This window comes from Pinus tabuliformis, chromosome 3_2 (genome assembly GCF_031772625.1).
Source record: "Pinus tabuliformis cultivar Carrire ecotype Pingquan chromosome 3_2, CPIR1, whole genome shotgun sequence".
In the NCBI taxonomy this organism is placed as follows: Eukaryota; Viridiplantae; Streptophyta; class Pinopsida; order Pinales; family Pinaceae; genus Pinus; species Pinus tabuliformis.
Genome location: NC_142302.1, coordinates 453,888,635 through 453,915,468, shown reverse-complemented (window position 1 = coordinate 453,915,468; position 26,834 = coordinate 453,888,635). Strand labels below are relative to the sequence as shown.

At 38.1% G+C, this 26,834-nt stretch overlaps 1 protein-coding gene across 2 annotated transcripts in view; it reads right to left on the bottom strand.

Annotated features, from left to right (window-relative positions):
* Positions 1–26,834, bottom strand: part of LOC149181256 (uncharacterized) — a 68,887-nt gene that overhangs the window by 29,676 nt on the left and 12,377 nt on the right. For both annotated transcript variants that reach the window (XM_089416535.1, XM_089416536.1), the window contains exons 2-3: positions 18,048–18,150; positions 17,821–17,933 (exon numbers count right to left, since the gene is read on the bottom strand). In XM_089416535.1, coding sequence (XP_089272661.1) covers positions 17,821–17,933; positions 18,048–18,150 — 216 coding nt within the window. The remainder of the gene's footprint in view (positions 1–17,820; positions 17,934–18,047; positions 18,151–26,834) is intronic.

Below are 26,834 nucleotides of genomic sequence, written 5' to 3'. Positions count from 1 at the left end.
CCCGTTTCGAATATCTTCTCGTCTTTGAACTTTCATCTTCGTTGATACAAGACAATATGATGCTCTGAGTGCTAAACAAAATTGTCGGACTGAGAATGGATCAGACCATCCTAGATTGACCTTCTATGGAATCTTCCAATCACTAGAATTTTGTAATGAATAAATATCATAGGACTGGATTCTGCAAACTTTAGTATTCCTTGGAACATTAATCTCTAATCTTTTTATTTGTGTTCATGTATTATCTTGATGTTTTTCAGTGCTAAATAATCTTTCACACATTGGACAACATAAATTACACTTTTTTTGAATATATGTATATCCAATTTCGTTTAGACAAAATGGACATTTAGTCCAAAACATTGACTTGTATGTCGAACTCATCTTCTGTTCTTTTCTTGAATTCCTTTCTCAAATCACTTTTAAAATTGATTTATTTTTAGCTTTAGATGTAAACCTTCCTTCAACTTCAATATGGAATGGTTAATAATCTGCTTTTTTGAGCTTTAAAAATATAAGAATGTATTTTCTTATATATATATATATATATATATATATATATACTTAACTTTGGTGAATATATAATAACTTCCTTTCCTGAATTTTACTTTGAAGACAAATAGGTTTTAATATAATCGTCTGACATCGTTTTATTTATCATGGGTTAGGATGAATGGGTGTCTTATAATGGCACGACACCATTCCAAAGTTTGCGTTCTTTCGTTTTCATGACTCTTTCAACACTTGAGAGGCATGGTTCTTTCTTACCAGCTCATCAATTGATAGACAGCGGCGGTCTGAATTCATTTTTATTTGGTGACAAGGGCACCACTAATACAAAACTGCATACGAATTCTTTTTATTTCCTTTGTTCTTTTTATCTTGATTTCTATGCTTAAACTCCACCTCGAAAATCGTGCCAATCAGCAAACAGCCAAAATAGAAATTTTTACAGCAATAAAACAGTATTAAATTTTGTACGGCCAGCCTCGAAAACGTGACCAAAACTTGTTGTCCCTCTTCCTCGATTTCTGTGTCTTTCTCTTGTTGTACGATTTTTCCTTGGAATGTATGCCAATAAATGTTGTTGCTCAAATTTGTTGAAATGTCTTCTTGTTGCTCTCCTTCACTGCTCAGAAATTTTCTCCTTGCTCTCTCTTCTCTTTCTCTCAAATGCTCATGGAATAATGAATTGATCTTTTCCTCCTCTTCTCCTTTTATTCTCTAAATGACCTTTTGGGTTACCCTAAGATCTAATAGCTGAGATTCATTTAGATCTAGGGATGAGAATAAATGTACATTTAATTATCACTTTCTATTTTTTAACTCACCCACTTAAATAAAGACCCACTTAGCCTTTTATTTCCATGGTCACTTTTTCACTTTCTAATACTTCATTCACTTTAATAAAGTCACCTTTAAATTAGAATGTAACTTTACCACTTATAAAGTCACTTTTAAATTAGAATGTAACTTTACCACTTATAAAGTCACTTTTAAATTAAATTGACTTTACCACTTATAAAGTCACTTTAGGAGAAAAGTAAAAAAATAAATTTGGACACTTTTCCCTAGGCCAAAGATCAAAGCCTTAGGGAACCACTTGTCCTCTGGTACCCAAATTTTAACAATGACAGCGAATTGCAGCTCAAACAGATGATGAGTATTGGCAACTTGACTAAAATCAGGGGAGTAGGGAAGGATAGATTGAGGAGAACTGGCGGCAGCTAGAGGAATCGACTTGTTTGTGAATTCAATTGCGTATGGCAATGGTAGGAAACAACGTTCTTTCAAGTGATAGACAGGGATGCAGGGGAAGGGATGTGTTCGGTAGTTGGGCAGGTAGGAGGGTGGCGGATTTTTGGTAGTTGGGGGTCAAGGGACAACAGCAAGGGGTGTCGACACAAAAATAAAAAGGGCTAAAACAGTCGCGACAGTCATGCGGAAGGTTAGTACATCTGTAATAATCTTCAAAATACCTGCAATAATCTTCAGAAAACTTCAAAGACAAAGACATCCATTGTACGACAAGTAATTGTATATTGAATATTATATATAAGAATTGATGTGAGATTACAATGAGGGTGAAGGCCTACTTATATAGCATAGGTAGATACCTCTTCACCAACAATCATGTCCTTAGGGACATACCTTTTCATTAACTAGTTACTAACTAATTAGTCATTATTTATTATTATTATTATTATTATTTACATTTTTTGTATTATTTTATACATATTTTATTCATAACAAAGAGGCAAAGCCAAACCTTTGACTATGCAACAAAACCGATCAATCAATATCCAAATGATACGCTCAATAGACAGATCTGGTCAACAAATCAAATTTGCAATTATGGTCAAAATCAATGGCAGTAGCACGAATTCCAAATTGATCAATGGTCAGCGGTCAACTTGCCTCCAAAAGAGCTCAGTCAACAGTCCAAAAATGCGGCCTTGAACGTTGGTAAAAATGCAGTCAAAACAATCCCAAAATAGTCCTCCAAAATCGATCAAAGTCAAAATAATCTTCAGAAAACTTCAAAGACAAAGACATCCATTGTAGGACAAGTAATTGTATATTGAATATTATATATAAGAATTGATGTGAGATTACAATGAGGGTGAAGGCCTACTTATATAGCATAGGTAGATACCTCTTCACCAACAATCATGTCCTTAGGGACATACCTTTTCATTAACTAGTTACTAACTAATTAGTCATTATTTATTATTATTATTATTATTATTTACATTTTTTGTATTATTTTATACATATTTTATTCATAACAAAGAGGCAAAGCCAAACCTTTGACTATGCAACAAAACCGATCAATCAATATCCAAATGATACGCTCAATAGAAAGATCTGGTCAACAAATCAAATTTGCAATTATGGTCAAAATCAATGGCAGTAGCACGAATTCCAAATTGATCAATGGTCAGCGGTCAACTTGCCTCCAAAAGAGCTCAGTCAACAATCCAAAAATGCGGCCTTGAACGTTGGTAAAAATGCAGTCAAAACAATCCCAAAATAGTCCTCCAAAATCGGTCAAAGTCAAAATCTGCTAAAACCCTACTTGCAAAATTGCAGTCAACCAAGGTCAACGTGCCAAGAAAAATTCGTCGTCCTTGCCAAAAAAAAAATTAGCCTCCAAAACAGATGCAAAAACGGAATTCAAACCAAATCTAACCAATACCAAACATCAAAAAGTCAACATTGGACAAAGGCTCGTCAAAGACAGAATTCAGCCCAATCTAAAATTTTCTCTCTCCTCCCCGCACGTGTGAAGTAGACCTACAATTTTCTAAAGTGATCAAACCTCCAAGAGAAGAAGATGTGTGATGATGATGTCCAAATGAGGTTGCCTTGACTTGTATTTATATGTGATTTTGGAGGTGGCTTTTCCCTATCTAGGTTGACTTGAACTTTTGTGCACATGTGGGTTTTCACATTAAAAATATATTTTTCCTGGACCAAATCAAATTCTTCCAAGGGCAAAGAAAGTCTTCTCTAGATGAGGAAGGTTGCCCAAAGGAGGGAATTTGTCCCTAAGCTACCAAATCAACAACTCGTGGGTACAATTTTCAAAGCATCATTTCAATTTGAGGCATGTTTTTCAAACCTTACTTAACAAGGGATATGGGTCCTTGGTTCTACTCAAAAGACAATGTTTAATCCAACACCACTTCTAGGTCATATCATCTAAGATGTCTTCCATAGACTCCATTATCTAACCCACAGCTCTTTATGGCTTAGAGGTTTTGGGGCCCTACTTGATCAAGAGTCAAGATAAATTGGGCTACTAATGAGAGGGTGCAAATCCTTCACCTTCAACACATGACCAAATGCAAATATACAGTCTTTTAACCCATTATTCTTGCATAGTTTGGCACCCAACCCCTCTACCTCAAGACTATGTTCAAACTTGTCTCACTCCATTGTGTTAGGGGTCTTGCTGACTTAGTCGCTAGTTGATATTAATATTTATCCCTGGACTATTTTTCATGAAAGTCCAACGATCTAGCTAGCCCCCTAGATGAACACATTGTTAGTTTGCAAGGGTCTTGGACCATTTGGAGTCTATGGGTATTTTCGTGGACCACCTCTCATTCAGATACTTCCTTGATGCATCTAGCCACCTCTTACCTACTAGGTAAAAGAAGAACAAGATTACTTGAGGCATCATTTATAGGCAATTTAGCCAAGCCAAAAGAATTGGCACCTTTAGAAGGTTATGCCCAAAGATGGCCCTCTATGCAAATCACTTCATGGAGTTGAGGAACGACTTCACTGTCAAACCTCCATACACACACCATCATTGGATGATGCTCTTGACATTGCCTTGGGCCATTTTAGAGTTGGTTCACATAGACTTTGGGTGGAGCCCAAGCAACAGCTTGCCCATTTGCACAGGATCTGCCAATTGTGCCATCTCCGTAAGGGTTATCCAAGGGAGCATTTCATATTCCATTAACCTACATTATATAAGATCTAGGGAAGATTCTACAATCTACTCAGGAAATCACATGCCCTTTGTATTTCCCTTAAGTATTCCAACCACAAACACCTAGCCTTATACTTGAGCGAGGCCCTTAGATTTCACCTTAAATCCTCTAGCCACCCCCTAGATTAATTCCCTCCAAGCAAAAGATTGATAGCAGGCTGGTTTCCAATACTAGATTAGTGAGAAGATGGAGGGTCATTACTACTTCCTAATGACCCCAACCCCAATGTTATTCCCTATCCAACACTAGCAATTAGATGAGTGCTCATCTAAGCCTCTGTAATATCCCCAGTTTTGGTTTCCCTTATGGTGCGGTTAGTGTGAATTTCTAGGGCTTGCGTCAACCAAGTCATAGGAGCGATATTATGTCATCAGTGGGCTTGGAGGGTTTTGGAGGAGTTTTATGGGGTTTGACGAGGTTCACTTGCTATATTTCATCATCAAGGTCAGTTCCGCACAGTTCGTTCTTGGTTTCGTTGTATTCCGGCAATTCCCATTAAACGGGGTTATCATCAAGCATATTTTAATTAAATACACTAAAGATGTTATTTCGAGAAACACCTTAGTGTAATCACTTGTTGGAGCCAAGATGAAGATATCTACAGGATGGGATGAAGAAAAGTGACTTTCAGTGGCCGAAAGAATCATAGAGGCAAATTAATCATTTTCCGAGGTTAAAAGTGACTTAAATAAAATTAAATAAAAAGAGTCACTTAAATTAAATAAATGGGAGAAGCTTCTAGAATGAAAATAAAATAACAAAATTAAAGTGCTTCTAGGAGTTTAAAGAGAAATCCATCACATCTTTAAAAGAGAGGAAAAGCAAGTCATTTGGGATATTTGGATTTGGAATATTTTCTCTTAGAGAGTTTTTGTGAACTTGGTTTTTAGGTTTAGAGAGCACTAGGACGAAAACCCTTGTGTTTCTTAGTGTGTTGGACAAAACCCCAACTCACTATTGTGGAGATTTCATTCAACAATCTTATAGAGCTTCATCGGCATCAGTGGGTGAGTAGATCTAGAGCAGATCTATGGGTAGGAAGTGGTGATCACCCAAATCTCTAATTTGGGATTCATTTCTAGTGATTTAATGGAATGACGGGAGCTACTCAAGCTGATGTAAATCTAGTTAAACTAGTAAGGACGAACTATTATCAGCCATTTAGATATTTGCTGGTGTTCCTATCAAGTTCTTAGAACCATATTTGGCATGTAACATCATATTCCAATTATTATAATAAGGTTGAGTTTTGTTACATGTCTCGTGTAGTTTTGAGTTGTAGCATTTCTGAGTTTATATCTACAAATTCATTTGAGCTATTTTCTTGTATGAAATTGTGCCATATCTTTTTAAGAGAATTTGCGGCAAATTTTGTTGAAGCAATTTCCTGGAAATTTTATTAAAATAATTAAAAGGAATATTACAGTGGTATCAAAGAAATTCTTGTGGATATGTGTTGCATTCTACCAGTATTTCTAATGCCTTTGATCATTTGAGCATAGAGAGGTATCGTTGTTGCTCACCTAACTATCTCCTTTAGGCTAGCAAGAAGGGAAAAATTGCTAAGGAGACTAGGAGTTTTACCCAACTCACCCTTATACTATTAATAAATAAAAAGGGGTAAATTTTTATTAATAAAAAGGGGCAAAATCATTATTATTAAAAAAGGGGGATAAAAGTGACTTCATCAATTAAAATTAAAAAAGGGAGTTCTAGAAGCTTGGAGAAGATTTAATGAAGCTTTATAAAAGGAGATTGATGGCCATTCATCATTCATTCTAATCTTGGTAATCATTCTTGTATTTGGATTTTGGCTCAAGGGAGTCAAGCTTGAGGGTTTCAGGCGAGATCCTCACACTGGTTTCGGTGGACAACATTGCCACCCTAGATAGTTCATAGTCAACTTCGGTGGTCCTCCATAGCCACCCTAGTTGGCCATTGGGAAGATCACTTCAAATCTTCGAATAGTGCATATTGCAGGTACTGGGGCGAGGATTTTCTAAAGACAAATTTTTAGACAAAAGGGTAAATTTATGGGCAAAGTTCCTTGAAGAAATAGGGCAGAGTTCAAAGGAGTATTAAGACCGAATTTCTTCTATTGGGGCCAAGATATATTTATCCTTGGAGGTTGATTTCCTTATTGTCTGAGGTTGAATGCGATTTACCCAATGTGGAAAAAGTCGAAGTCAGGATTAATTCGACAAGGGTCCAAAAGTTTAAAAACTCGTTAAAGTCGGAAGTTTTTTAAAAAATTTGGCAAAAAGTCAGCAAAATTAAAAAAAAAACACACATAAATATTCATTTTTTTATTTTTTTTAACATCTAAAGTATCCACAACATCAAATAAATGCATTTCCACATAAACATGTAAAGAAAGCTAATATATAATATGTATATGAAGTCTAGTGCTACATCACATATCAAAATAGCAAATCAACTCCTGAATCTTGAGTCTTGTCTGAGTCTCAACTCTCAAGACAACAAACTTTTTGGGTCAACTCCCGATAAAATCGGGCATATAACGAATAAATCGCGATTTTTTCATTTCTAAAAAAGTCTGCAAAAAATTGGAGGATTAAATCGTTTTGTTGAAAAAATCGCAATTTTAAGATTTAATACCGATTTTTTGCAGACTTTTTCCACAGTGCATTTACCTTTACAGGCCAGAACAGAGGGCCAAATACATTCTCATCTTGGAGATCAGTTTCATCATCTTTCAAAAGTTCGAATTCCTATTCGGTGACTGAGTTTGGAGACTACTTGCAGACTGAAATAATCCAAATTGGAGGTCAAGCTCTTATGTCAGCAAGGAGACCGAATTTCAAATTGGTCTAGGGATGAGAACACCATTTCTCAGAGGAAGAGAGATTCTCTAATATAGAAGTCGAGTTGCATTGTTTCCTTGGGACGAAATATTACTTTCCAAGAGGCCGATTATACCAAATTTTAGAGGCTAAATTACTAATAAATTGCCAAGAACATCACAGAATTGATTTCAACAGTAGTAGCCCAGTTGGAGCTTCAGGTAGACTGAAGATTGTTTGGTAAAACAAGATCTCTTCCTTGCAAATCAATTTATCCTTGAGAGGTCGAGAGCCTTCTTCCAATAAGGCTGAGATATTTCCTATTGAAGGGCCACGAGTCTTACCCCCTTCAAGGAGGGCGAGTCATTCCATGAAGGGACCGAGTCTATCTTTTGAAGAAAGGTCGAATAGAATTAATCATTTCAAGTGGATCGAGTTTCTTGTTTGAAGGCCGAATTGTGTACTTTGGAGGCTGATTCCTGTAGGTGGCATTCTGCTATATAAAAAATTAGTTAATTGTAATTAATAGTTATTAGGCAAAGTACATGATCAAAGATCATGCCCATTCACCAAGAGGCACCCAAGGCAGTATAAAGCCAGGGGCCTCCACAAATTGTATCATCTATCTATTTATTAATAGTAAGATATGTCTTTGTTGAATCGTTGAGTTCATTTATTCCATCTGGTATCAGAGCCATGCTATCCTCCTTTGCTCTACTCTGCACAGATCGAACTGTTGTTTTTCTTCCGCCTTCGATCCACTGTTCAGTCATTTATCTGCCACTGTCTGCTTCCATCCACAACCGTCATTCAATCCCTGTCATCCCTTCTTCATTCCGTTCATCCAACCAACACACTCTGCAGTTTTTTTCCGAACAGTCAACAGCGTCCTCCCTCCACAATTCTCCCCGACCAATTGATAGCGTCGGCCCGACCTTCCTTCACCGTTGTGACCCTCATGCCTCCAACTCGTCGTGAACCCCATGCCTTTTAATTATGCCTTTTAATTTTATTATTAGAGTTATAACTATATAGTTATACTATATGTTATAAAAACTTTATAGTTAAAGAGATGGCACATATTACCAGTACTATCATCGCCCTTTTGAAGAACATCATGATTGATGGGCTATATAGCCCATATATATGCTGATAGTTTTTGTTTATTTACAGTTTTGTAGATAAAGACCTTACTGTACATCCTTTGATTATATATAGTATATATTGCTCTCTGCGAAGAGCATGACATCAAATTTTGCTTCTTTTTTTACTGTTATATCATGCTCCCTGCGTGGAGATATAAACAGCAACAGTGAACTCGACAGGCACACCGCCTGCATTTGAATATGCCTCGGCATCTACAAAATGTAATTTTCTTAAACACTAATGGAAATTACGACTTTTTCCCAGGGGAAAAAAAAAACTTTATAGTTAAAAATAATTAATTAATTTAATTATTTAAATAAATAAAATAAAATATAAAATAAAAATAGTTTAAAATAAGGAAGAAAGCTTAAACTGGCAGAGAAATATACACCCCCACAAACCTGTTCAACGTCGTCGATGACAATGGCCAATTTCAGCAAAAAATTGATTGATCTTGAGAATAGGATTACTAGCCATTCTGATGATTTTAACCAAAAATTAGTTGATCTCGAGAGTAAGGTTACCAGACATTCCGACGATATCAAGAAGCTTCAAGATACGACAAATTACTAATTAGATAGAAAGACAGCTCAGGCATAACCATATCGAATCCAAAATGGATCATAATCAGACAATGTCGATACTGACCTCTATTTTTGACAGGATGAATATTACACCAGAACAAATATTCCAGAATGATGAAGGTAGTCAACAGCACAATTCACTAGATTCAGTAAATTCAGCAGATCCTCATGGAAAAACCAAGTCTCCAAAAAAATCATCCACACACCATCAAGAAAATAGTAACACGAATTTTCAAAATAAGCAGCTCTAGAATCCACTCACCAATCAATACACTTTTTTCACTCCACCGTTAGCAACATTCAACGAAGAGCAAAAATCGAGCTACCCAAGTTAGACGGTAACGAAAAATGCAGCGTTGTGTGGCTCAATAAAGCAGAAGAATATTTCAAGATTTACAATATTGACAATGATGACAAAAATATTAGGCATGCTTCCATGAAAATGGAAGGCAAAGCATGTAATTGGTATATGTGGTGGAAGAAGACGACACTCGCTACCAGTTGGAGAAAATTTAAGGATGCGTTCTTTAAAATCAAAGAAGAAGAGTTATTTTCAACACTCATCAAATTGCGGAAAAAGGAGACGTGGATGAATACACTCGAGAATGGGAGACCTTAGTAACACGAGTACCTGGGCTATCAGAATCTCGACTAATCCAATCGTACATCTCCAGACTTAAAACCCATCTACGAGTAGAACTTGAGCTTCATGACATTACATCAATAGAAGTAGCAAGACAAAAAGCAAAAGTTGCTAAAAAGAAATTTGAAAAGATGTTGTGGTCAAAGTCAGAAAAAATATATTCGAGACGAAGATTTCCCCTGTATGCAAATACAGATAATACAAAATATGTTCCACCACATCTTCGTGAAGGAGAAAAATCTAATGTGGAAATGCAAAGGATGAAAGAGGGCAAGTGCAAATGTTGTGTCGAGAAGTGGGACTGATCCAAGTGGGATGTTGGTGGCCACCCACCTATCCCACTTGGACTCCCACAACTGTCTCTTTCAGTTTTTCAATTTCCTTAATTGTAGCACAGTTTACTATTTTCAGCAGTTTTTCAGGTCCTAAACTTCCAAAGCCATTTTGAGGCCCTAAATGACGTTTTTTTGGCATCTACCACCAACGACTTCTGATAAGTCATTTTTTTCGTTGTAGCCTCGAAGAGATCTTTCCAATGGGGTATCATGCACATCAAACAGAGATAATATGACCAAGTCACGACCCCAAGAAGTTGGCTACCCAACTAACCCCAACGGGGCCCATAAACTCTTGGTGTTACATCTCCTCAGGTTAGGGTTTTGGTTGTTTAGGGTTTTCTCTTATTTTTCAATAATAAAAAGACCCTTGAGCCTCATTGTAACATAGTTCAGAGGCATGTAGCCGCCACATCTCTCCTCAGAGATAAGCTACCATCGCCCGAGCTAGTTTATTTCCATTTCTGTTTGTAAGCATATTTCAATATTTTACATTAATGAAATGAAGTATTATTTCTGTTGCACCTTTGTATTTATGGTTATATCTGTAATTTGTTGCGTTCTCGTTTAAATCTGGATCAGTGATATCAGAGCGGTCTACTCTTTCTCTATTTTTCTTTGCATGTCACCAACGAGGTTGGGATATAAGGAGTTAGGGCTTCAACTGGTCGAACCTTTGCAAGACCAGCCTCGCAAATCCCAACGGCTTCCTGTGGTGGATGAAAAGAAAGACGAGGGGGCAGGAAATCCTATCAAAATCTTACTCGAAGAAGCCCTCGAGCGACAGAGGAACGAGATGATGGACAACTTTTCCCAGATCCTTCAGCGGCTACCCAGGGGCGACACATCTACTTCCTGCAACTACTCTGGAAGCACCATACCCTTTAAGGTACAGGTTAACTTTGATATCCCCATATTTGAGGGTCAGATAGATGCAGATGTTGTAGATAAATGGTTAAATCTGCTAAAAGGGTATTCTTTTGTTCATGATTTTTCCAGCCGAGAAAAGATTACTTTCGCTCTTCTCAAAGCCACCCCCCATGTCAAGGACTAGTGGGAAACCTACTGCGAGCAAAAGGATGAAAGCACGCCCTCACTGTTTTCAGCCGCACCTACTTGGAATTCATTTTGGGATGCCATCAAGGAGCGATACTACCCTGTCGAAAGCTATGAGGATAAATACATAAAGTGGACCACGCTACGGTAGGAAAGGGACCAAGACGTGCCAGAGTTTATCAATATTTTTCATATCGTTCGCACAAAGTTGGGTATCAAGGATTCTGATTGGCATTTGGTACTCAAATACCGTGGCTGCCTACACAGATACATCCAGGATGAGATGGAGTTCTTGGACATCTCCTTGCCCTGCACGGCGTACCGATACGCTGTCAAGATCTAGCAAAAGTTTAAACAAAAGAAGCGAGACTTTGGATCCGCGAATCTGAAGCAAGGGAAAGGCTTCCCCAAACCGCAGAACCAAGGACAAAGCCAAGACGGTGGGACCCAAGACAACCCGTCGAAGCCGCAAGAAAAGAACACCACCACAAAGTCAAAGAAGGACATAGGAAAGTGGTGTGAGTTCTATAAGAGCCCCACTTATAACACAAGTGAGTGTCGGGCCAAGCAGTGGTTGGTGGCCGAGTTGAAGGCTTCAGAATCAGACGCATATTCTGACCCCTAAGCCAGAACCCGACAAGAGTAATGACAAAGGGACACAGATCATTGATGCAGAGCCCAGTGCCACTGTTGCCACTACCAAGATCCAGAAGAATGAGCCCGAAGATCCAGAGGAGGGGGAGCGTCTTTTCCACTCGCAAATGTGGGTGAAGGGTTCGCCGCTATAATTCATTGTCGACAGTAGTAGCCAAAAGAACCTCATTTCAGCAGAGGTCATGAAGCAATTGCGCCTACTGACCATACCACACCCGCAACCGTACAGCATTGGATGGCTTCGCCAAGGACGAGATCTCTGAGTCCACCAGCAGTGTCGCCTTCCCTACAACATCAAACCGTTCACAAATGAGGTATTGTGTGATGTTGCACCTCTTGATGTTTGTGATGTATTATTAGGCCAACCATACTTGTGGAAGCGACATGTATATGAGTCAAGGCCTCAAGTTGCTATTATTTCTTTGGGTAAGTCAGTATACAGGATACCGAAGGTAGCACCACCTACCGCCACCTCTTTGATCTCTGCTAAGAAATGCAATAAGATCATCTCTCAGACTAGGAAATTCATTTTCTTTCTGGTTCTCTCAAAATAAGGGGAAGATCGCAGCCACATCCACGGCCCCCGCGAAGGGTTCCTCCACGCAGTAGAAGTGGGTGGATATGGTCATGAAAGAATACAATAACATCTTCTCCTCACCCCCAGGGGTACCGTTGCACTGTCAGGACAAGCATTTGTTTGATCTGACTCCCAGAGCACCTCCACCCAAAGAGTCGATATATCGTCGCTCCATTCTAGAAAATGCCAAGTACAAGTAGCGACATGATCAACATCGTGTGCCACACAAGTTTCAAGTGGGCGACAAAGTCTAGTTGCATTTGTAGAAAGAACGCCTTACAAGAGCCCATCGGAAGCTAAGACCAGTCCGATATTGTCCTTACACCATTACCAAGGTTGTGGGAAACAATGCTTTGGAGCACAGCATTCCCCCATTCCTTGGCATGCACCGAGTGTTCAATGTGGACTGCCCTTAGCCATGCTTCCCACCATTACTGGACGCATCAGATATTGCAGAACAGCTCACCAGGAACCAAGTTCAGCAGAAGTTTCCCCATCTCATGGAGGCATTGAATGCAATGGGGACCATTGCTTCCTAAGGGGGGAGGAATGATCCAAGTGGATGTTGGTGGCCACCCGCCTATCCCACTTGGACCCCCACAACTGTCTCTTTCAATTTTTCAGTTTCCTTGATTGTAGCATAGTTTACTATTTTTAGCAGTTTTTCGGGTCCTAAACTTCTGGAGTTGTTTTGAGGCCCTAAACGACGTTTTTTTTGCAATCTACCGCCAACGACTTGTAAAAAAGTCGTTTTTTCCGTCGTGGTCCTCGAAGAGATCTTTCCAACGGGGTATCAGTTCTACCCCAAGAAACCCAAATGCACCTTTGGGAAGGAAGAAGTAGAATATCTCAGACACATAATATCCCATGAAGGAGTAAAAGTGGACCCTAATAAAAACAAGGCTATAAAGGAATGGACCAAACCAGTTACTATATCCAAGCTAAGAGGGTTCTTAAGATTGATTGGATATTACCAAAGATATATTAAAAACTATGCAAATATAACTGCACCTCTAACGAACCTTTTAAAGAAGAATTCATTTCAATGGAATTTTGAAGAATTGAAGGAGTTATGTCTAATGCCCCGGTATTGGCAACTCCAAATTTCTCTAAACCATTTATCATCGAGTGTGATGCTTCCGGGTTCAGTATAGGTGCAGTGTTAATGCAAGAGGGGCATCCAATAGCTTTTGAAAGCAGGAAGCTCAATAAACGAGAACGTCTTAAATCCACATACAACAAGGAAATGCTCGCTATTATGCACGCACTGGCCAAGTGGAGACAATATCTTTTGGGAAGTAAGTTCTCCATTCAAACAAACCATAACAGTCTCCAGCACCTCCTCCAACAAAAAACACTTTTTGAAGAACAACAAAAATGGATTGAAAAAATTGTCGCCTTTGACATGGAGATATTACATAAAAAGGGAAAAGACAATGTAGTAGCAGATGCCCTGTCTAGGAAGGATGAAGAACCAACATTACTTGCAGTCTCGGTTGTTGTTCCTGAATGGCTTAATGAGATTCGAAGTGAGTATGCCAAGGACCCAGAAATAACTGCGATAATCAATAACCTTCCAGACAACTCAAAATTTGAATGGAAGAACAATATTATATGGTACAAAGGAAGAATCTATCTGAATTCAAACTCCAAGTTTAAATCCAACAACTCAAGGAGTCACATGATTCACTGTCAACCGGACATGTAGGATTCTTTAAAACTTACTACAATGCACGTCAAACATTCTTTTGGAAGGGGATGAGTCCCAACATTCAGAAATATGTAGCAGAATGTGACAAATGTCAAAGAAATAAAAGTGAAAATATTATGACACATGGATTACTTCACCCCTTAACATTCTGAATCAGAAATGGGAAGAAATATCAATGGACTTTATTGAAGGGTTGTCTGTATTCGATGGCAAGGATAAGATTTTCGTAGTAGTTGACAAACTCACCAAATATGCTCACTTTATTGCAATGATCAGACTCAGCTAACCAAATCCCTGAGATATTTTGCAAAAAAATTTATAAATTACACGGGTTTTCGAAAGTCATTGTGAGTGATAGAGATGCCAAATTTAAGGGTAATTTCTGAAAGGAATTGTTCAACCATATAGGAACCTACCTAAATATGAGTTCCGCTTACCACCCTCAAATAGATTGACAAACGGAGGTTGTCAATAAATGTTTGGAAGCCTACCTACGTTGTTACGCTACAGAAAAACAAAATAAGTGGGTTCAGTGGTTGCATCTCGCTAAATGGTGGTATAATTCTACTTAGCATACATCATCAAAAATGACTCCATTCCAATCTTTGTATGGGTACGAACCTTCGAAATGGAAGGATCTACCAGCTATTAAAAACCAACTAGAAGAAACCCAAAAAATCATCCAAACCCTAAAAGAAAATTTAAATAATGCAAGAAACCGTATGAAGCAACAAACTGACCGAAACAGAATCGAGAGATAATTTGAAGTTGGAAAATGGGTATTTGTCAAGCTCCAGCCATGCAAACAGTGGTCCTTAAAACAGAAAGGAAAAAAATAAATTGGCACCAAAGTTCTATGTACCTTACTAGATCAACAAAAAGATCAGCCAAGTTGCATATAGTTTAATCCTTCCAAATAAAAGTCGTGTTCACAACGTCTTCCATGTATCCTGCCTTAAAAGGGCACTTGGTGACCATCAATCAACACAAACAACGCTTCCATCCTTCAATGATGAAGGAAGGGTCATTTTAGAGCCAGAAGGTATCATATCCACCAAGGAAAAGAAGCTCTGATCTCGTGTAATCAAGGAATACTTGATCAAGTGGAAGGACTTACCAGAAAAAGAAGCTTCTTGGGAGACTGAAGCATTTTGTCAACAACATCCATTGTTACGTATGCTTTGAGGACAAAGCATTTTTTTGGAAGAAGGCAATGCTATATAAAAAATTAGTTAATTGTAATTAATAGTTATTAGGCATTTTTTTTTGGAGGAAGGCAATGCTATATAAAAAATTAGTTAATTGTAATTAATAGTTATTAAAGGGCATGATCCCATTCACCAAGAGGCACCCAAGGCAGTATAAAGTCAGGGGCTTCCCACAAATTGTATCATCTATCTATTTATTAATAATAAAATATGTCTTTGCTAAATCGCTGAGTTCATCTATTCCACATTCTTCATTTAGTGGCATATTCTAGAACTGATGGTCGAATTTCCTGAAGATAGCATTCTAGGGATCCATTAATTTGAGCTGAGTTGTTGAAGAAACAAGTGCTAAGGAGGTCGATATCTACCAACTATTGGAGGACATATCAAAATCAAACCCCTGAAGAAGGGACGAGACATATCTTGGAGGATCGACGGCATCTTGTGTTTAGAGCAGAACGTCTTGTCATTCTTGGAGGTCGATTTCCCTTCAAAAGTTTGGGTTTACTTGAGGGCTGAATTACTTGCATTTCAAAGGCCGAGTTCAGTCATCTTTGTAGGGGCTGTGACCAGTCTTTGAGGGTGAAATCTTCAGATCATTGGCAGACAAAATTCATCTTCCTGAGCTGAGTTGTCTATCAGATCAAATACTGTAGCAAAGGGATCTTATTATTCTGGACAAACCAAATTCTTCATTAGGCCAGATCTTCTTGTAGACCGAGTTTTTCTACTGTGAAGACATTATTGTTCTGAAGGCTGAGTTGATCTATCACACTAGGAGCTGAACCAGGTTCACCTGCGTATTGTGATTGCTCCCATCAAGTTAATAAAAGCTATATTTGCCCCTCATGACACTTCTGTTCTGAGTATTTTTATTTGTCATGCAAACTGTTTGACGGAAGTTATGTATGCTAATCATTTGTAAGAAGTCATTAGAGAAAAAAGTTTGAAATTTGCTGAAGAAACTTTGGACACTTTAGCTTTGGTATATAACAGTGTTTCCAGAAACAAATATATGTTGTAATATTTTCTGGGTATTTTTAGCTAAATAAATAAAAAGGAATGTCACAGTGGTATTAGACCAATATCTGTGGATTTGTACAGCATCTTATTAATATATCTGGCAGAATTTACGCTGTAATATTCTGGGTACTTTTAGCTAATTATTTTCAATTTCACTCTTTTGGGCATAGGGATATCTGTAAGGACTTGTGCACCAATACTACTGGAGCAAACTTCAAAGAAAGAACTTTGACTAGGTTGAATTATACTGGCCTCTAGTATTTCTGCAACCATACGTTCAATTTCACTCTTTTGGGCATAAAAGGGATCTCTGTAAGGTCTGATGTCATGCAAACTGTTTGACGGAAGTTATGTAGCTAATCATTTCTAAGAAGTCATCAGAGAAAAAAGTTTGAAATTTGTTGAAGAAATTTTGTACTCTTTAGATTTGGTACATTACAGTATTTCCAGCAACAAATATATGTTGTAATATTTTCTGGGTCTTTTTAGCTAAATAAATAAAAAGGAATATTACAGTGGTATTAGACCAATTTCTGTGGATTTGTACGGCATCTTATTAATATATCTGGCAGAATTTATGCTATAATATTCTGGGTACTTTTTAGCTAATTATTTTCAAAAAAAGTATTACAGTGGTATCAGAACAAAACTTGTGGAATGTATTTTCTGGGGTTTGCAGTAAATTATTTGCAGTTTTCTGGGAATTTTAGATAAATCAATTTTCGGAATATTACAGTGGTATCAGAGCAATTTCTGTGGATCAGTGTTGCATTCTGCCAGTATTTCCGGCAACAAATATATCTCGTAATATTTTCTGGGTCTTTTTAGCTAAATAAATAAAAAGGAATATTACAGCCTTGATGACAGGATTCCTACTACAGGAAGTCGCACATTGTGCAGTACAACTCTTCTTCCAAATCCTCCTCCAAGAAGCCCTCTTTTTAGAGTTTCCTTCATTCAGCCTCAGATATTTGAGGAGATAGCTCTAGCAGATCCTGATATGCCTGCATTATTTGTATTCAGAACTTTTTAATTTACTCTCCTTTACATTTCTGTTTCAGTGCTACTCTCCATTCTTAGGATTTGGACTCCAAGTTTTTAGTTCAGCTCAGTGCTTTACATTTTACGTTCTACATCTTGCTTTGTATATCAGATGTTCTTCTGCTCCCACAGATTCCCATTGACCACCTCTTGAGGTCATTTGTTGGACATTAATAATATTATATCACCTTATTTTATCTTATCTACGTAAGGCATAATAAATTGTATACTAAAACTTGGATCCCTAAATCACAATTTACTTTTCACCCAAAGCATACATCAAGAAAAGTGTTTGAGTGCTGGAACTCTGCTAAACTGCCAAATGAAAGAAAATACAAACTGAATTATTATGTTCTTGTCTCAGATCTACTTTACCTCTTATCTAGTACTAATCAGGCAAGCCTACATCTTACCTCACTTGGCATATAGAATTATAGGAAACACAGATTCTGCTTGAAAACCTGACAAACCAAAAACTGCCCAAAAGATTTATGAGATTGGACAAAGAAAACCGAGATTGATAGGAGTACCCAGGCATTGATCAAAAATGGGACAGAATTTCGATCCAGCCTTAAAGGACCGGTAGGTGCACTTGCTCGTCGAGATGATGCTGGAGTCCTCTCTGGAGCTTGAGTCTGTCCACCTGTTTGAAGCAACATAAACAATCTTAAATTACTCTGCAAAAATTGAACACAAACTAGAACACTAGCATTTTCATAGGTAATGTCATGGTGGTGAATGGGACCATATGTAAAACCTGAATTTGCTGAATGATTTTGTTCCGGTTGAGATGCAGGTGATGACCTTGCATATCTTACAGAGGTAGCTGACGAGAATGGCTCCACCTCGAGCTCAGGATCCTGTTTACAGCCAAAACATGACACTTAGAACTCAATAGAAACATGCCTGGTGCTGACCTGAGTACAATAAATCAGGTTGCATAAGATGTTTGAAATTTTTTAGCCTATCTTCTTCCAACCCACAATACATAAATCACTTTCACATATTAAAAATCAAAAATTAAAAAAATCCATTCAATAATGTTGTAAAAAAATTAAGGGATACAATAACCATTGAAGATGCACAACAGATCTGCGTGAATAAATCTACACGATACCAAGGATGAAGCTTCAGAAAATGATGGGAATAATTATAGTCGCTCCTTTAAGATCATGAAGAAAATCCATTAGATTGAGACAGGCTATAGTTCATTCCTTGATATCTATGAAAACATTGAAAAACATTTTGTCCAAAATTTATGAACTAGTTCATAAAACATAACATTCAAAAAAGTAACACTACGGCAGGAGAACAAGTTTTATTCTTGATGCTCTCATGGCCTACTTATTACATCAAAAATCTCTATATCATCAAGAGCACTCAGGGCAGTGAAACCACTAAAAGCATGATTACATTGGATTTAGAACTAGTTCTATCACTCAATGTCAAGATCATCTTCATCCCCTGTTGCATCTAGAAAAGGTTTGAAACATGTAATAGAAGAATTGGATGAGTCTTTAGCCGCATTGATTGAATCTAATCACAAGTTACTAGGAACACATACAAGATCTTCTAATTTTCTAAATAACAATCTATTTTTCTTGGAATGAATATGGTCAAAGGCACTACAGTTCCTTTCACATGTTGATCCTAATGGAGCACTTTCAACCCTATCATACTTCATTCCTTTGGTTCCAAATATCCTTTCTTTTAACCTGTATGCCCTGAGCTATGAGCTAACCAAAGTTGCAATTGATGGATCTGGATTTAGCCTGTCAATAGCCTCATAAAGTCCACTAACAACTTGAAACCTCAAATAATATAAGGTCCAAATAGCATGCTACTGCATGTATCACCTTCCATGCGTTACCTTCCATTTTCAACCATCTACCTTTCACATATCCCTGTAATCAACTTCCATGCTATAAAAAGCACACACTTTTTTTAAACCTTTTCAGTGTTTTGCCAAAAGCTATTGCCTAGCATTAGTTCTTCTATATTCTTTCCCTTTGCTCTTTTAAAAGGTAAGACCTCTCCCACTTACTATTGCAGAAAATAGCTCTTAGGCTTGTTTATCCTTCATCAACTCTTTTCAAATTAATGTAAACTGTGACAAACTTGTATCACAAGGCCTCAACACCTCTCTAGTTGATTTTTATTCCATAAATGCTCAATGTGAGACAATTATTAATGACAAATTTACAACTTTGAATTGTCTCATTGACCCGTGGAAATTTGGCTAAATCACGCAGCAATAAATCCAAGCAATGAGATGCACAATGGATCCAACCAATGGTCTTATACTTCCCCATAACCATCTTTCCTGCACCAATACAATTTGAGGCATTATCAATGACAACTTCGACAACATTTTCTCACTAATCTCTTGAATTGCTTCATCCAAAATTCTGAAAATATATTCAACTATCTTCACTTGATCCATTGCATTAAATGCCTTCAAAAAAACTACCCCTTGAGGGCAATAAACAACAACATTAATTAATGGTCGATGACATAAATCCAACCAATCATCACACAAAATCTTGTAACCAGTAGACTCCCAAGACTATTTAAATTAGCCAACTTCTCTGTCATGCTTTCCTTTGTTTCCTTCCGCAACATGGTCCTTAAAGCATCAGACCCAAGAGGAACATGCTCCTTGCCAAAATTAAAAACCTCTTTGAACGCATTTTTAAAGTATGGGCTTCAGACCATTTTGAACAAAATTGCACATGCATAGAAAAACTCAGCAATAGCATCATCAACTTGTTGCTTCTTTAAAAGTTTCCAGAATGCATTTAATGTTGATGCTCCACCTGTTTTTGTTTGGGTTGAACTTGAGCCACTAAAGTTTGAGGTGAAAGAAGAAATGCCAGTGAAAAAGACATGGCAATCCCTTTGAATTCGGTGCCTCTTCATTTCCTATCCTTCCCCTTTCTGATTTTGATTTTCCATACTCTCCTTGCAGTGTATCTTCCTCCTCATCAAATATTGTTAGGCATCCTTCCATGCCACCTCCATTTCCATTAAAGATACTAAGAAGGTACTGCATTGCTCTAGTTAAGGTACTCATAAAATGTTTTCCACGACTGACAGATACAATCTGACCCTTCCCTCTTTACATGCTCTCATGCCATCTAATTAAATTTCTACTCATTGCACTCTGCTCTACTCTGCTCAAATGTTTGGGTCTACAAAGTTTTAAGAATTATGTTTAGTGTTGAGTTTTAATTACAATACAGCCATGAAAATCCCAAATTCCAATTTCCAATAACCAATATGTGAATAGTGGCAAACTGCAATGCAAAAACAGAATTTTTGAAATGTTGACTTAGGTTTTAAAAAAGCCATTTCCATGCACAGCAGAGAAAACCTCAATATTTGATCTATATGAGACTATGACTCATAACAAGGCATGGACAGTTGATCTAGAGCTTCGACGATGGACCCTAAATGCCAAAAAAGCATCAACCTGGTGACTGGACCCTAGTGCCTGGTTCTAACCTCTAACTTCTAAACCCTAGACGGCGCCTGGAATCTAGATTAAAAATGAAAACACATGTCCCATCAAAAGTGACGCTTCATGAGATTTAGGGTATGTGGTGTACGTTCAGCCCCTTGTATGGTTCGAGATGCGTCAGTGCATGGAAGATGGTTCGCGATGGACTTGCATAATAGGGATAGCTTGCTCAATGATTGTTTGACCTCAATTAGGTGTTGGTTTGGTATTCTTCCCTTGAAAATTGGAGTTCTCTAGACAATTTGGTGGATGTGCTTCCCTTTGGTCACATGGAACGTTCACTTGCACGACCCTTCATTGTGGCCACATGAAAAGTTTGCTTTCATAGAGAACACCCCACTTGAGAGGAGGATTGTTGTGCATCTTAGATGACGGCATCATGTTAAAATTGGCAACTAGGGCCAAACTCCACATGGGTCATCTTATTTATGACAGTGGATATTTTTCTTGGATTCCTCTCTCCGAGAAGTGTAGGATTGATCTAAAGATCATCCGATTCTGACATATAAAAATGAAGATATGAATTTATTTATATTATGGACAAACTGTCAAGGTCAGCCAGCAAGCAAAACAGGTATTCAAACCCCAGCTCATCCTCGACGTTGCATATAAAAGGAGGAGACCTATAGTCATTTGATCAAATCATCTCATCATCTCTCTCTCTCCTCTTGTGATTGGGTATGTCTCCTCTTGAGAAAGACTTGGTGGAAAGGAGGATCTCAAGCCCTAGCCGCAGCAAAGAAGGAGCCTAAAGACAGCGTGAAGGAGCCTGGAAGAACAGCGTGGGAGTTTCTGTTTGCTGTAGGTGACAGCATGGTGAATGAGGCTGTTCTAGGGCATGAGTTAAGGACTGTTTTAGGTGTGTTTGCAAGGCAGGGAAGCCGCAGCTATAAGGAGAAGTTATGCGTTGAAGAGGTCTTCCCTAAACAGCGTGGAGTGTGCTGTAGGTACAGCGTAACTCTCAGATCCGTTGCATGCAGTTGAGTGCTTGAAGGTGCAGACAGCTAGGCCGAGTTCTTGAAGGCTAAAATGCTGCTGATTTCATGGTGTTTGGGCACTGTTTTGGGGACCATTTGCTACAGGGGTTGTTGTGTGCTAGGCCGCAGGCCATAGCACCACAGCAAGGGCTGCGTAGAGCAGTCAAGGGCTGGCATATGCCCTAAGGCAGCATCGTAGCAAGGGAGGAGCTCCTCAAGGGTGTGTCGCAGCTCTCTAAGGGACTGTTTGGACACTGTCAAGGGAGTTTAGGGCTGCAGCAAGTGCCCTAACCAGAACAACAACCAACAGCGAAATGCAAACAGAATTATGAGCAGTGTTTTGGGCTGATTGAGCTTTCTGTTGGAGGCTAAAGTTGACTGGGTTTGACTGAGCTGCTTAGAGGAAGAATTCTGCCCTGTTTGACCAACGTTGACTTTTCTGGTCAGCGCTTATCAGCTGCTGTCATAAATTATCAGATTTGTAATTTGTATTATCTCTCTCTGCTGAACTATTGAAGAATATAAGAAGAATTGATCAAGGGTTTCCCCACATTGGGGTTTGTCCCTGGCTGGTGCCACATCTTGTGTCCTCTTGTCTTGGCTTGTCTTCTACTGTTTATGTTTATGTTCTATCTGCATTTTACTATCATGCTGATGTGATTGCTAAACTGGATATTGATATTGGGCTAATAAAAAAATTGACGTAAATTGCTCTTAAGCATAAAACATACCATTGTTACCTAAAAATTAACACATCAAGCCCTAGATAAAATGGGGTTGTGTGAATTCCTATTTGGGGGCTAGAGTGTTATGAACATAAATTATGCAAAAATAGATAATAAATAATAATCATAATAATATAAATATAATAATAAATAGTAAGTAAATTAACTAATGGTTAGTTAGTTAATAATGAAAAGGCATGTCTTAGAGACATGCACGTTCGCGAATGGGTACTTACCTGGCTATATATATTATATAGAGGAACCTCATTCTCATTTATACTAATCCTACAACAATTCTTTATACAATATACAATTAATGTCCTACAATGGATGTCTTTCTCTACGAAGTATTTTAATATTTCCGCTACGTATACGACTTTTGGTCGTTACATTGATATGATAACTATAAAGAGACATAAGGATAACAAGTTATAGCAAAGGAAGAGTACTTTTTAAAAGCATTATAATAAATATAAGGTGCAGTTTATTTAAATAGTGGAGCTATATTAACTTATTTTAAAGTGGAAAAAAATATATATAATTGAGGAAAATAAAAGTTAAATGAATTTATAAAGGTGTTCAAGTTTATCAAATAAAAGGGAACTTGTTTTAAAGAAGAAGTCCATTTTTGAAGAAAAAAGTAAATGAAGCCTAATTCTAAAATGATGAAGGAAGGCCGATTTTCCTATAAAGGTTTTTCAGTTATGGATCACAGAGTAATTACATTAAAAGGACGTATCCAAGGAAGAGAAACTAATATCGCTATCAACACAAGCAACGATAAAAATTATATCAACGTTAACTTGGCAAATCAGCTATTAATTCTAGAGCCAAGCATTGGTGTAAGGAAAAATATTTTTGACCAATAAGAGTACAACATTAGTGATTTACAAGTGACGATAGGTCAATATGAGTACATATATCAATTTCATGTTGTAAAGATGGATATTGACATCATACTCGATCCACCTTGGTTTAAGGATTTGGGTACATTCATGTTAAACATAGAGAAACAAGTTTTAACGTTTCCTTATAAGGGGAAGAGGATCACATTTCGAGACATGACAAGTAAATCAAAATCAATAACATCTTCATTAGAAGACTTTAAGGATATCTTAGACTTGTTGTTTCAAGATAACAAAAAAACTATATCAAAATAAGCAAAAAGAACTTGAAAAAGTCATCCGCGGCAAATACAAAGAATTTTCGCTCCTCAGAGATCACCAAGAAAAACTTCTTGCACAAGTCAAAAAGTGTAAAACTAAGAAGCAAAAGTTAGAACAAGAAAAAGAGAGTTTTGTCAAAAAATTCAACGAAAGTTTATCAAAAAAGAAGAGGAGAATTTATGCTTAAAAGACTTTAACAAAAAATTATTAGAACAAATCAAGTGTTTAAAAGACGAGAAGCTTGAAGGCCAATATATAGGTGACTCAGAGATGATCTTAGCCATTGATGAGAATTTAATCATGGTCGTTGGTGAGCCAACGAGAGATTATAAGAGGGGGTCGATGGAGTTGGAGCTAGACATACTTGAGGTCGAGTTCCTTTGCGGAAATCGAGCATCCAACAGTTGAGCAGAGAGAGTTTGGGCCAGAAGGGAAAGCTGAGACAGAGAGGGGGCAGAGAGAGTGAATCCGTAGGAAGATTTCTAGTTCCGGAGATGCAACAGCAAGACGTCGAGTCATTCCACTAGAGGTTGCATGGGGACTGCACAGGCAGCTTTAAAGTGGCAGATCAATTTGGCTACGCAGAGGGGTCGATTCAGCGTCCAAAGGCTAGAAAAAAATTCCAGAGGGTCGAAGGATCACTTCCAGCAGCAACAGCAGGCAGGACATCTGACTCAGAGGCAAATCCCAAGAGTGCGAGTTACAAGTTGCGCATCATCTACGCAGAGGTCTGCGCAAGGGTCTTACTTGGCCAATTTTTATGAGTGGTGTTGTGTCAGGATTGCCCATGGAGGAGGGAGAAATTCCCTCAATAATTTTGCCAAATTTTCCTTGCAGAGGATTGCCTAGTTTTGGCATCTAGATTGTACTCAAATTATTCACATAATAATAAAACTCTCATCTGCTACACCAGTTTTCTTGCATTGACTTTTTCCAAGGACATTTGTCCAAAAATAACTATGTCAATTTTTTGTGTGTGTGCTCTATATTTCTCAGTTCCAACATTTTATTTTCCGTTGCGTTTTTATGGTGAAAATGGCAGTTGTGATTTTATTCGTTATTTTTCGTAGCAAATACACTGCACTTAATTTTTAATCAATTAGAAGAAATATTTCTAGCTGCTACAATAGATTAGAAAATTCCACATGCTATTAAAACAAGTTTGACAGATCATAGGCTCAAAGACAGAGAGAGATAGAAATTTCCCAATTCATAGGGAGTCTGAACGAGTTTCTTTTGGGTTTGCGCAAAGGTTGGCCTGGCAATGCAAATTGCTAAACAAGAGAGAAATTCCCCAGTTCATACGGAGTCTGAGCGAGTTTCTTCTGGGTTTGCGCAGAGGTTGGCCTGGCAATGTGAATTGCTAAACAAGGGTTTGATTTTCCAGTTGCAGGTGGTAGGAAGAGTTCGATTTGTTCAGAAGCAGTTCCAACAGGCAATGGTGTAGCCGCAAAGCAGTTTCAGTGAGCAGAATAGAAAATTCATTGAGCAGATCTGGGCGTAGTACTTTTGCTACAATGATTGCAGAAGCAGAATCAACGCCAGGTGGAAGAGAAATAGCACACAGAGAGGGATTTTTCTCGGAGAGTTTCCAAATTCAGTTTTCTAGAGGAAATCCTTGATTTCCAGTTGCAAGGGGCAGTAGCAACTAATAGAACTGCACATTACAGGAGGGAGTGCGAGTAGCAGAGCAACCAACCGAGCAGGAAAGGGAGGAGATTCCTGTTTATTTTCCTAGTTGTGAGTTTTGCAGGAAATGGCCTCAGCAGGACTTCGAGATCAGGATAGGCTAGATGGAGCCTTGAATTATTGTATCTAGAAAGCCAAGATGACTTTCCTGCTAGATGAGCATGGTCTGAAGACATATGCAGAGAGAGTTGTAGTCGTACCTACATACCTGCAACAACTAGAGAACTACAATAAGGAGACCGCCAAGCAAAGTGATTGACGCTCGATGGAGTTCGAGATCATGTAGTCTCACACATAGCGGCCAAGAATACAGCCAAAAAAATGTGGGATGCTCTCGTATCACCCTACCAAAATCCTTCTAAGAATCAGAAGATGTTCCTGAAGGAGAAGCTAAGAACAACAAGGATGCAGAAGGGAGAAGAAGTTACTCCAGGCCTCACTAGGATTTAGGATGTCCGAAATGAGCTTGTTGTAGTTAGAGAGACACCTCAAGACAGTGAGTTGGTGACTGTAGCTATCAATGGTTTCACTGAGGAATGGGCTACTTTCATCCAAGGTATCACTGGACGAGATCAGCGACCAAGTTAAGATCAACTGTGGCCAAATTTCATGCAAGAGGAAATGAGACTTGCTCTAGTCAAGAGTACTCTCAATGACAGTAGCGGAGGAAATGAGACTTGCTCTAGTCAAGAGTACTCTGCATTTTACTATCATGTTGATATGATTGCTAATTTGAATATTGATACTGGGCTAATAAAGAAATTGAAGTAAAATTGCTCTAAAGCATAGAACATACCATTGTTGCCTCAAATTAACATGGTATCAGAGGTGAGGTGAAGACAAAGCCCAAGCAAGAATGAAAGAGCAATCACCAAAGATACTTGGACAAGGACAAAAGGTTCAATGGGTTCCTCATCCCATTTCCAGGCTAATGACAAGCTCCATGATAAATCTGACTATCATGGATGGAACATGTCTCTTGATTTGATCTTGGAAGAAAAAGAAGTGATGGACTACGTGCAGGATAAAATCCCTGAACCTCCTTCAAATGCACCGGTTGCTGCAAAGACCAAGTACAATAGGGCTAAAGTCAAAGCAAAGAAGATTATCAGGGATTCCATTGACAAGCATCTATTGGCCTACATCTCTGAATTGAAGACCTCCTAGGAGATCTACAACAAGTTGATCTATATGTTCAAGGTTAGTAATGCTAATCAAATTCTATTTCTCAAGAATAAGTTGCAGGATATTAAGAAGGGTGAGGACGAGGATATTCAATACTATTTCTTGAGGATTACTGAGAACAAGAATGATCTGCTCTCGATTGGAGAAGTCATCCCTGACAGGGAACTTACTCTCACCACCCTTGGAGGACTCGCACCTGAGTGGTATGTATTTAGAACCACCGTCCTCAACAATGATCGAATTCCAGGGTTTGAAGAATTGATGTTGAGATGCATTCAAGAA